This window comes from Chrysemys picta, chromosome 11 (assembly GCF_011386835.1).
Source record: "Chrysemys picta bellii isolate R12L10 chromosome 11, ASM1138683v2, whole genome shotgun sequence".
NCBI classification, from domain to species: Eukaryota; Metazoa; Chordata; order Testudines; family Emydidae; genus Chrysemys; species Chrysemys picta.
The window spans coordinates 62720491-62732997 of NC_088801.1; the positions used below are offsets into that span (position 1 = coordinate 62720491).

The following is a 12507-nucleotide window of genomic DNA, read 5'->3' on the forward strand; positions in this document are numbered from 1 at the left end:
TTTTGTTTTTTTACTAATAGAATTTTAAAGTTATGCTTTTGCCTTGCGGTGCTGAAAGTTAATACAGACCCAATTCTACTCCTCCTGTAGTCAGGACTGGGCGCTTCATCATGCTTCATCAGTGAGCCTGCTGGAAGGACACAACCTATGATGCAGTTTCCCACGCATGCCGACGTAGAACTGGGTTTAACTCCTTATGGAGAAAGGAGCGAGACGTCCCCCGAGAAGAAAGCTTCCACACTACGAGAAGTTAGGTCTATCGTTCCAATGGCGCCAACGTGGCTCTATTCCAGGAACTGGCTCCCTTCCAACACTGCTGCACGACAGCACTTCACATAAACCTTTGGTATTGGCAGCAGCTCTTACTCAATGTGATGTGCTAGTGTAGTTTGCCGTCGGGGTGATGGCAGCCGCTCCAGATCTGCTCTTTACATCAGACTTGCTATTTCATTTGCTGTAAAGCTTAAAAGTTAACAGGCCAAGTTCTGCTTTCAATAATACTCATGTAAATCCAGAATAACTCCACTGGGATTATGCCAGAATTTGGCCCAAAATATCCAGCAAAGCACTGGTGCATTTCAATGTTGCACATGGATGTCACATAAGTTAACAAATTAAATCTGAAAAGCTCCTCTGCTCTCATACAAGGTGTGCAAATGGGCTCTAACGCCCGGGAGCGAAACATCATTGTAAACGACCATGTATTCTAAGGTGTTATGGTCTGGAAACAGCAACTGGCATTTTTTGCGTGACCTGCCATTATGTCTGAAATTAATTGAAAATTGCACCAGCCACATCAGGTTCACTTCCAGGCTGGTGGCTTTATCCCATGACTGGTCTAACTGACACACACTGAAAACACACAGTGGGGCCGGATTGTTTGTGTAGCCAATGCGACTCCATTTCCTGTTTGTATGACTGTAATGGCAGCATATCTCCCCAGGTATTTGCATTCGTGCAAGAGCACGAAATGATGGAGCCAGGCAAGACTCCCATGGAGCACGCTCTAGGGACCATATTGGAAAGCAAAGCATTCCACCTATAGAGTTGGGAGGAGGGGTCATGCAATGGTGAGGATGCATGGCTCATTTTCAGAGAGCAGGTACATTAAACAAAATGCTTCCCTTGGCCAAAAGCAATTCACTACGAGATCGGGCAACCAGAAAGCGTTATCTTCATTAAAATGAAAACCAACCAAAAAACTATGGAAGCATAGTTACCCCCCAACACACTCAGCTCAGGTTCATCTATTTCCCCACCTTCCGAAGGTTGGAAAACAGAAACACTGGTGTTTGAATAGAAGAGAGGACACATTTTTAGCCTGCCAACCACTTCCTATAAGTATTATACCCTCTTCTCTTCTATTTATACCATTCCAGCAATTAATGCAAATTTCTGATGATAAGGGCTCTGGTTGCTCCCTTAAATACAACAGCTACCATATGAGATTTCTAGGCCAGGCACAGAGACCACTCTAGCTATAGGGATGCTTGGCAGCTGCCCAGGGCAGCAGATTTCTGGGCGGCTGCCCCCCGTTATAATTTCAGTGGTGCTGTGACCCTGTGGGCCAGGTTGCAACGCCACTCACTCATATTTGGCCCTGCCACCCCTCCATCATGATGGAGGGGCATCTGGCCAAACCCGAGTTGCCGGGAGGTGTCACTGGCTAGGTGATTATCTAAGAAGCACAGGTTGGTGGCCTGCCATTTAGCAAACCTGCTAGAGAGGAGCGATAAATAAATACACATGTACACAAGTCTGTGAACTTTTCTCCTGACACTGTACTTGCTTTCTATAAATATACACATGAATACATATGTATGTAATATACATACTTCTGTAGGGATCGGAGAAAAACTTAAGATATTTAATGGATTCAAGTGAAGACAATCTCAAAGACTCACTGGTGGTGAAAGACATTGTCAGTGGTGAAATATACACGTTTTCCCAATCAAATTGATCACACATTCTCTTTGCACAGAAGACATGACTTACTGTGTTTCCTGCTTTCCCATATTCCAGGTATGTGGGGCAGAACACACTTCCAAGAACTGCCTTTTCCCCCTGGTAAGTTCCTACTGAAGTACCAAAGTCCCTCTGGACCTGCATAATGCTGCCAGGGGCCAGTGCAGCACACAAAATGCACAAGAAGGATGCAGGAAAAAGATGAAATATGTTTCACGATTAGGGAAATTTTGCACACATACACTATACACACACATATATATATATTAAAGTCAGAAGAGATCTTTTCCTGTAGCTCTAGCAGATTCAGGTGAGGGAAGCATGTTTATCACTCCTACGGATAAAGCATTGCTCATTAATATAAGGTGATCTAAAAAACAAAACAATCTGGTGGTTTAAAATGGCTATGAATGTGAACGTAACAGGGATTTGAACTAACATCCCATTACCAGAGGCTCGCGCAGACCGCAGCGGCAGGCAGAAGGTATGATGCTCCAATAACAGGGCAAGAATGGCATTGCCACCCCAGCCAAAAATAGCAATTAGTCCTCTGTTGATCACATAGTATTCAGCTGGGATGGCTATAAATATAGACACACACCTAAAGGAATTCTCCTGGGTCTTACGTTTGAAAACATCCTGAATAAAATCTGACATGAAAAGCTTTTTTTTTCTTTGGGTGGAGGGAAAAAAAAAAAGCCCAAAGCCATTAGAAAAATGATCCATGCATCTGCGTCAGATGAAGCAGGTGGGCATGGTACCATTGCTACTTTCTCGGCTCCTGAAAAACATTTCACCAGAGCCTCAGCCAAGACTAATAAAAATAATAGACTTAAATAAGCAGATGATTCACTGTTTCTGACCGAAGAACAACAAAAATAACAGCGATGTGGTCGTGGCAGGAAATCTTTTCTGCCTTGAGGAAAATCTTCTCCTGAGGTGGAAAACAAAAGGTTGAGCGCTTAATGGGCTTGACCGGAAACATTTCAAGCAAGCCACATTTTGCATGAGATCTAGTGGTTCAGCTTTACCGCTAAATGCAATTTGGCTGTTTACATTCTAAAGCCGTCCAGGTTTCATGGCCCTTTTGGCCAGTGCTAAGCGATAATCAGGATGAGGGTCAGGCAAAGTCTTTGCGATCAGGTTGCCACCTGACTATCTGAGAAGCGGCTTGAATTGGTGACTGTAGAAGAAGATCTCTTCCTGTCAGCCAGTGCCTAAGGGAAGTCATGTATTCTGATAGGACAGCTCGAACATGGTGCAAGACTCTTCCAGGCTCTCGTCCATATTCAGTCTCCTCCAGAAGGACTTCTGCTTCTTCTGCAGCTCTTTGCGCACACACCTGGGGCACGGGACAGACTTCACTTTGCACTCCGAGTGGAAGACAGCGCCACAGCTTTCGCACCTGCAAACACCAATTAGTTCTGTTAATGAAAGCGACATGGTGACCAATAGCATGCAACTGATTATAACAGGAGATGTGGCCAGCAAACGCTTGCTGGGAAATTTCTGGCAGCTTAGGCCTTTCCTCACATCTAAATCTTGCAGGTTCTTTCTTCTTCACATCCCTAAGACTCGACCTTTCCTATCCATCCACATATCTTAAACTCTTGTCCACGCTCTCATCATCTCACGTCTTGAACACAGCAACCTCCTCTTCTCTGGCCTTGACAAATGCAATCTTTTCCCACTCAGAGCCATTCATGGTCATTTCCCTAGCCCATTGCTTTGACCACATCACCCCTCTCTTTACATTCTTTCACTGGCTCCCTTTTCATCATATCAAACATAAGCTACCTGTCTACATTTTGAAGGCCCTTCCTGACCTCTCTCTCATTCAGTAGCGAAAGGTCAACTCCTGCTTCCGATCAGCCCTTTACACCAGCTTCCATCGTCCATTTGTTACATTGTCCAACAAGCACCTTCGTGCTTTCTCCCATGCTGCCCTGCACGCTTGGGAGGAGCTTCCCGTAAACATCTGCTTCTCCTTCAATTCCCTGCTCACGGCTCTCCTTTGCCGTGGTACCTACGCAAAACTTGACAATAGTTAGGCGGTGGTGTGCTGAGAGCACAGCCTGTCATGCTGACCAATATGGTCTCATTGTTTCCTTGTGCTCCCCCGTCTGTCTGTATCCACCTGTTGTCTCTTGTCTTATGCTTAGATTGCAAGCTCTTTGGGGCAGGGCCTGTCTCTGTTCTGTGTTTGTCCAGCAAAAGAGGGTCCTGATCCGTGATTAGAGCTATCATAATATAAATAAATAAATAAATAAATAATAATATTAGGAAGCAAAAGGCTATACTACCCAGTACACACGGGGGCAAGATTCTCAGCTGCTGTAAAAAACGGACGCAGCTCTATTAAAATCAATGTGCCCATGTATACCTGCCCTAGGATTTCTGCTCTGTTAATGTTAATTATTACCGTGATGAGTGTCCATCTTTTTAAGTGTCATCATCAAGGCACATTAGGGAATAGGTATATTTATCTGTTATAGAGAGATTGTGTTCTCTCATTGCTCTTTTATAAAAGGCAAGTTTTCTGGTTTAGTTTGCACACTCAAAGTGATTGTCTCCCACTTCTGTTAATGCATATTTCAGAGCTTGGGACAATGGAATTATGACATTTCTCACTGGAATTCCACTGCAGTGGCCAGCTGTTCTGCGAAGAATAAAACTGCTGTCCACTTCTACCACAGAAGAAAACTAAGATATTCAACCAAGTACAAAGGGAACACAGAAAGTTACTGGGTATTATTCTTCGGCCTGCGTTATGCAGCAGCTCAGACTGCAGGATTGTAATGGTCCCTTCTGGTCTCACCCTCCATTACAACAGTGTTTTTCTTTTTTTAAATGTGATATGATAATTTAGAAGAATCCAATGACCCAGCAAAATGAGTGGTTTGTTATTTAACCATTCAGAGACAATGACATCAACACACTAATTCTGAATTAGGTACTGCTGTGGAGCATGTTAATTTAAGAGCTGTGCAACATTACAATAATTATGGAGAGCTAAGCAATTTTAAATTCTCATCTTTTCAGTGCAAATAGCCAGCTGCAGGGATGAACACGTCATGGGCTTGGTAGCTACAGCTTTGTAGCCAAATGAGAAAAGGGATAGAGATATATAATCTTAGATGAAGTGGGTGTATTAAATAATGAAGACAAGAGTACAATATGAGTCCTTAAGGCAATTCATTTTTTAAATTTAGAGGTGTGGTCAATTTTCATGATTTCATCACAAATCTTGTGATGTTTGGTGTTTTCTTTAATCCCCAGCTGCTGGAGTCAGGTGACTGAGTGGAAGTCTCAGGTTTCATTTGAAACCTAGTAAGTTTCTAGCCCCCAAGATTGTGGAGAAAAGCTTGAAAATGGGAAGCGAGTGGCACCCTAATGACTGAGAAACCAGGAGGCAAATAAGAAAAACCATACATTTATTTAAAAACAAGCCAATCAGATGTTTTTTTAGAGCCAGCTCATGATTTCTGAATAATGGGGTTGGCACCACTGGGGGAAGTCCAGGCACAAATAGCCATTTCCTCATGTGCCTCTCAGCTCCTGACTGCACTTTAAACTGTGAGTATAAAGCTTTGTCCAACTTTCACCTGCCACAGGGCTGGGAGCAGGACCAGAGGAGACTTATAGGGGCACATCCTCATCTGGTGTAAATTGTCATAGTTTCACTGATGTCAATGGAGCTATGATGTGCCCCACCCTCCCGCTAAGGATGATGTTACCTGGCCCCAAGCTCCACCCCCTCACTCTCTGAGAGAGAGAGAATCACAAACCATATACAACAAAGCACTTAAGCTTGATGTACCATAGACTTCAATGGGAGTTCTCACATGCTTCAAGTTAAGCATGTGCTTTTGCTGGATAGGGTCATGTACACACGCATGCACACACATACACACATGTATATTACACATCTGCACAGATACAAATGAATGAGCGAGAGAGAGAGAGAAAACAGCCATGGCCTTTAAAACTTTAAATCATTCCTAACTGACACTAATGGTGATTTTATCAAGCTAATTCTCCCTGGCTAGTCAGTGATTTACAATTCTCTAGAAGTTGCTAGAGGCTAATGATTGATGATGAGTGTAATTTTGTGTTCATTCAGTGCCACTCCCTTCCCCCTCTTGATAATTCTCCCCAGCGCTCGGGGAAGTGACAAAACTTATCAGGCACTGCTGTTGAAATGGATGCCTGACGGATTACAGAGGAGCCGACCGCACCTGCTCTTGCCATCCAAAGGTCATTAACGGAGGGAGAGAGAGAGAAAAAAAAAAAAAGGATTACAGATTTCAAAATTTAAACAAATTCATTTGTCAAACGCTTTGTAACTCAGCAACACGCTCAGATGAGGATCATTTGTGAAATTAACTAACCGCTCTCAGTTCCCCCAAAAACAGAGCGGAAAGAAATTTCCCGTTATTCTGATTCGTTATTTGGACTGCGGCAACCCCAGATCTGGGCCCACTGTGCTAGGTACGGCACAACCACACACTAGAAAGATGGTCCCTGGCCCGAAGAGCTTACTGCACTTATTTGGGAGTGTGAGCAGCAGTGACACAGACCAGATCCAGGACTATTGGTCTTCTCTTTGATCCCTAAGAACCCCAAAGGCCTTCACAAATTGCTCTGTTTGCTCTCCCAACGATGCCAACCTTGAATGCCCATGTGCTTTCTGCCCCAACAGCAGGCTGACCACAATAACATTGTACTCAAAAGAACTCTATTTAGTGCAGCCAAACATGGCTGCTCACTGCTACTCCGGCGTCATGCAGGAGCCGGGCTAGAGGATGCTTCTGTTTGCCTCCAATGCATACGCCTATTTTAGCATTGCCGCAGAAACTCTTGGGACACCGATTGGGGCTGATGCTGAGTTCACTCTGCGGTGGTGTAAAAGAGTTACTCCACCGAAAGCGAGTGAGTTCCCTAAGGCAAAACAGCTGAGAGATCAGAATTAGGCCCAGTGTACCTTAGAATACAAAAGGTGATTTTCAGCATCCCAGAGTACCAAGCCATATATACAAATGAAAGCAACCTACCAATAGTTACCAATATCAACTGACTGACCATGTTTCAGCTCACTTGGAAAGATCGTCCAACCATGACAGAAAAGCAGATCCCTTGTGCGAATATTTCAGTCACATTGCTTCTTCTTTCATACTGAAATCTAATTTACCAGCATATATCAAAAACATGAATGGCTGCTGGGCTTAAAACTCCCAGCCTAGCGATTCCTCTTGACAATGTTTTTGTGAGACCATCTCCTGGCATACAGAAATTTGGACAACATACGGACATGGATTTGTCAATAGCTACACATTCGTGTTTAACAATTAGAACATCTTTCTACCTTCTCTAAGTCCATGAGGCAGAGACTTAAGACCAGGAATCATGGATAAGTGCTTGGGGGTTATTTCCCATAATTGGTTAATGTAATTTGGGGTTTGCAGGTGCTCCTGATTACATTTGGCCCAGAGCACACTACTAAACATGGCAGCCTGTATCCCGAGAGATTTGCAGTGCTCTGAAACATCAGCCCTGCTTTACACACCGTGCATTGAGTCCACAGCGGATTCTGTACTAGTTTCTAAGTTGTATTGTTTACTGTTAAAGGCAATCGATGATTGAGGCGCTGTCCAGATGAAGGAACCTTTGCAGCCATATTTATTGTCTGTTTCTAAGTACAAATATACACGATTCCCATGCTGCGGGAGCCTTCAAATAATGTTAAAATTCAGGAAAATACAGCGGCCAGTGCAATGGCTCAGCCACCTGCATAAGCAAGTGCCCCACAACTTGAACGCTGTCTAGTAACCGACGGGGACAGCAGCTCAACAGTGAACCATGAGTGAGCCGTGAACTTGAACTGAACTCTAAAAATCAAACCTAACTTACACATATCAGAAGCTACCGACTGTAATATCCCACCAATTAAACTTTCAAATACAGTCCCATGCGTACAGCTCTCATCCTGGCTACAGCACTGCCTAAAATTTGGATTAATGCAACAAAATTTCGCTCTTCCCTCTCCCCGTCCGCCCTCCCCACCCCAGCCCACCCCGCATCTCGCCAGCATACAGATATGGCCAGAATCTGGATCCGTTGCAGCTGTATTTTGTAAGGGCAACGGGCAGCACCTGTGTTAGAAGAGAGGGCGTTTCTCATCCGCGTCTGAAACAACATCCCTTTTTCAAACCACCCTCAATTATATATATATATATTTCTGCTCCTCTCCTCAGATCCTTTTGCTTGCCTCGGACAAATACAACAGGCATTGTTGGGATCCACAAAAAGTAAACGACAAGAGAGATGTTTTGCTTTGAAGAAGACAGAATAGAAGAACAAAATCAGACTTCTATGCAAGCAATTCTGGGTACATGCATGAAAGTCAGTGGCTCAGTGAGTGTGTGTGAGAAAACCTCTCTCACTGGGGGGGGGGGGGGTCAATTTTTCTGCTCATGGTCAGCCAGTTATTTTATATTCCTGGGGGATTTGGGCTCAACGTTTATAGCTCTATCCCTGCCCTTCTCCATCCTAAGGGATCTTCATGTTGGAGCCTTGAGCAGTCCCTTCATACAGCCTTGGAGAACCGCATCACGGCTACTCCTCCTTCTCACAGAAGAGTGCATGCGACTTCACAAACTATACTGCTCTTTATGCAACCCACTGAGATGGATGCTGACTGCCGAGGAACACAAAACACTCCCTCTTCCCCAGGAGTAGCATGCCCTGCCTGCTTCTGCAGTATTTCCCAGGGGAGCAAGAGAACAGCACCAGAAATCAAATTCAGGTCTCCCTCGGGGTAGTAAATACCAATACATCAGGCCTGCCCTGATTTTTCTCAGTTTTTGCTGGGCAAATATTAAAAGGGTTTCAGGAATAACGTGCTGCCCTTTGCATATTTAGATGAAAAGATGTTCCCTGGAACAAAATTCCCATAACTTAGTCCTGAAAGAACTGCTACAGTGATCATGTGACCCGACAAAATGCAAGGAAGTCATTACAGGGCTGTTAGCTCAGTCTCACTATGTCCAAGCATTATAGTGCACAGATGCCTGGATCTTGAAATCAGATCCACACAGGTGGACAGAGCCCACCGACCTCAAGGCAGCTCCATGCAGGTGTTAGGTCCACCTGCACAAGTCTGATTGCAAGAATCTGGGCCTGTATCAGGGATTTGCAAAGATGCTGGCCAATGCTTTAAATGCTTGGCTATTACTTACCAATGATGGCACTACACTACTACAAGTGGTACACAAAACTTCTATCCTTCCTTACACAGAAGTCCATGGAGGGGGACTACATATTCTCCCACCATTACATAACATTATTTGGTGCGAAATGTTTTGATAGTATTTGCTGCAATGGCCAGAGACACAAAATAATTCAATTAAAGGTAACATGGCTCCTTTGGTTCCTAATGCGATGTTTGTAACATTGGTGGAGTTTACAGTCATAAGGTAATTTTAGCATCGTTTTTTGTTACTGAATTTTCATTGGTTCTGACGTGCTGTAACATTTTACCTTATCTCAACATCCTAATATGCACAGATGTTTTTTGAACAGATATCATTTTCACCTGGACACTGTCACGTGATCTTTATGTATTGGCACTGATGCCATTCTGTCAGTCAAGTTAGTACCAGCAGTGGTCGTGTTTTGATCTGTCTTCACCTTGTGACAGATGGGTGCCTGAGTTTCAACTCCATGCTATGGCTGTCGGTAAATGCAATCACCATCATTTGGTGGTGGGCATCGGAGTGTACAGCATGGATTAGTCAAAATCGCCTCATTTTGCTGACCATGCCTACAATTTGAATCAGCAGAATCTACACAATGAACATCAAAAATAGTTTGGTAAGCCCTGTTGCAAGGTTCTTAGTCAAAAAGAGAATGCCGTCCATCAATATAAGACTGTTCAATTACTCTCCAATTTCCTTGGTGTTCCTACTCTTCCCAATCCAGGTTTCCAAAAGTCTTTGCCAGGCTGGAAGTGACATAAAGCTAGACTTCCTCCATACCCACAACTGGGGTCAGATTTTCATGCATGTTCAACTCCCAACATGTCAAGGAAGCTCTTTTGAAAATCTCTTCACTTGCTCAGGTGCCCAGATGGGACTGAGCACTTCTGAAAATTTGGCCTATGGTGTCTTTGGGGGAGATTTTCAAAGGCACAAATGGCAGTTAAGCACCTAACTCCCAGTGACCCCACCTGAGTACAACCCCACTTGACCCCCTGGCTACATACACGGGTGGCTAGCCCATGCCGCGGTGGACACACTGCTATTTTTAGGCACAGAGCTTGAGCAGATCTAGTACAGGTACTTCTACATAAGCTGGGAATCACACCTCCCAACTCAAACGTAGACGTGCCATAGCCTCTCAACTTTTCAAATCTGAACGTTACTGCTGTTTCCAGATGCATATTTCAAGATTCTCACATATGCCTGTTCTACTGTTTTTGTCTTCCAGTGCTCCTAAAGTGCTCCTATTTCCATAGAGACAAAGTATGTTTTGCAATCCACAAAAGACCATCTGCAACAGTTTGCCGCACTTGGTTGTCTGTTCCTTAACCTTACTCATTGTCAGAGCTGATCCATATTTGAGATACTATTTCTGAATCCTGACTTCTTTCATGGTTGAAGGCCGTAAGTCCCTGCATCTTTTGTGAGAGTTCTGTATACTATTGACAATAAGCTGATGAGTCTGTAGTTATTCAGGCCTTTCATGTTTCCTTTGTTATGAATGATGTCGCAGTGTTCCACATTAATAATGATACCTTCCTATTCTTCAAATATCTTTTGAAGAGCTTGTGAATGTAGCATATTGTTTTCATACTGACTCTCAACCTTTTAAGAGGGCATCTAAAATAGCTTTATCCTTCTGGTACTTTATCTCCTTTCATGCTCTTTTATGGCCAATTCAGTGTCTGTTGAAACATCAGGGTATTTTATGATTTAGGCATATTTTCTTCTGGGTTGCTGGTTTGCATTGGTGTATAGTACCACAGAGAATTAGCCTTTTCTCTACATAATCTCTGTTCCATTACAAAGTATAACAGAGAAGGAGCAAAATCCCCAAACCAAAACCAGACAATTGTTACGCACTATATTGATACTATTATTATTTATTATTACATATTGCCCCCAATACCACATTAAAAGAACAATAAGATTGCAAAGCCAAGCACTCAAAAGTTAGGAAATACCAGAAGTAAGGTTGCCTGTGCACCCTTAATTCAGCCCCCTTGTGCGTACGCATTATGATACAGTCTTTAACCACATGATCACATATTATTTTTTCTATGGGATCCATGCTCATTCAGCATAAAGAACATGAAAATGTAATCATAAGAAATTGTTTTCAACTTTCTTTCACCGATATCACATGTATTTGTTCAGTAGAGCCCTGGTTAAAATAATCCTAGATCCTGCACAGGCATTAGTTTTTATTACTATTTATTCTTTGGATTGCAGAAGTGTCTAGATCAGCGTTTCTCAAACTAAGGGTCCTGAACCCAAAAGGAGTCTCAAGACAATTGTGGGGGTGGAGGGGGTGTCACAAGATGGTATGGTATTGCCACTCTTACTTTTGCACTGCTGCTGGTGGAAGCGCTGCCTTCAGCGCTGGGCGACTGGAGAATGACAGCTGCTGGCCGGGCACCCAGCGCTGAAGGCAGCGCCGCCGCCAGCAGCAGCGCAGAAGTAAGGGTGGCATGGTCTGGTATTACTGTACTCCGCCCTCCAGCACTGTCCTTTATTTGGAAACTTGAAATACGGTCACCCTACTTTACACTTTTTAAAAGGCTTCACTGCCTTTGACTGCAGGAATAATGATTACATACTTCATTTAGTGCTCCTTTGAGTATGTAGAGTAATTTGCTATCACTTTTTTGGGGGGGTGGAGAGGGAAATCATCACAGCCTGAAATATTTTCAAAGGGGGGCCCAGCACAAAAGAGTTTGAGAACCCCTGTGCTAGGTGCTGTGCAAACATGCAATCAGAGACAGTCCTTGCCCCAAAGAGCTTATAATTTAAGTAGACAACCATGACAAAGGGTGGGTGAAAGGAAGTATTATTATCCCCATTTTATAGATGCCACAGGGAGATGAAGAGAGTTGCTCAAGGTGACATAGGAAGCCTGTGGCAGAGATGGGAAATGAACTCAGACCTCCTGAGTATCATCACTCCAGTGCCGAGCGACAAGACCATCCTTTCTCTGATGTAATGCTATCCGCTGATTTTTATTTTGTCATACAAAGAGCAATCTACTCTGTGCCAGATCTTGAAATCCCTTACGCAGATGAGTAATCCCTTGAAATCAGTGGGACTCCATGTGTGAATTAGGGATTGCAGGATTGGGTCCTCTCTTGTCCAGAACTCTGTCGGTGAAATTCACACAGAGACAGGGAGTGAAAGCAAGAGAACGTGGACAATTCATTGTATTTTCTAAACAGTGCCCTATGTGTATTTTACATCTAGCATACTCAGCTATACAGCTGTAGCCCAGCTATGGAAAAATCCATAT

At 43.7% G+C, this 12507-nt stretch overlaps 1 protein-coding gene across 9 annotated transcripts in view; it reads right to left on the reverse strand.

Moving 5' to 3' along the window:
* Positions 1-1759: 1759 nt before the first annotated feature.
* PLEKHM3 (pleckstrin homology domain containing M3) overlaps positions 1760-12507 on the reverse strand; it is a 120044-nt gene continuing 109296 nt past the window's right edge. For all 9 annotated transcript variants that reach the window (XM_005306073.4, XM_042859633.2, XM_065560994.1 and 6 more), the window contains one exon: positions 1760-3370. In XM_005306073.4, coding sequence (XP_005306130.2) covers positions 3193-3370 — 178 coding nt within the window. In that variant the 3' untranslated portion in view covers positions 1760-3192. The remainder of the gene's footprint in view (positions 3371-12507) is intronic.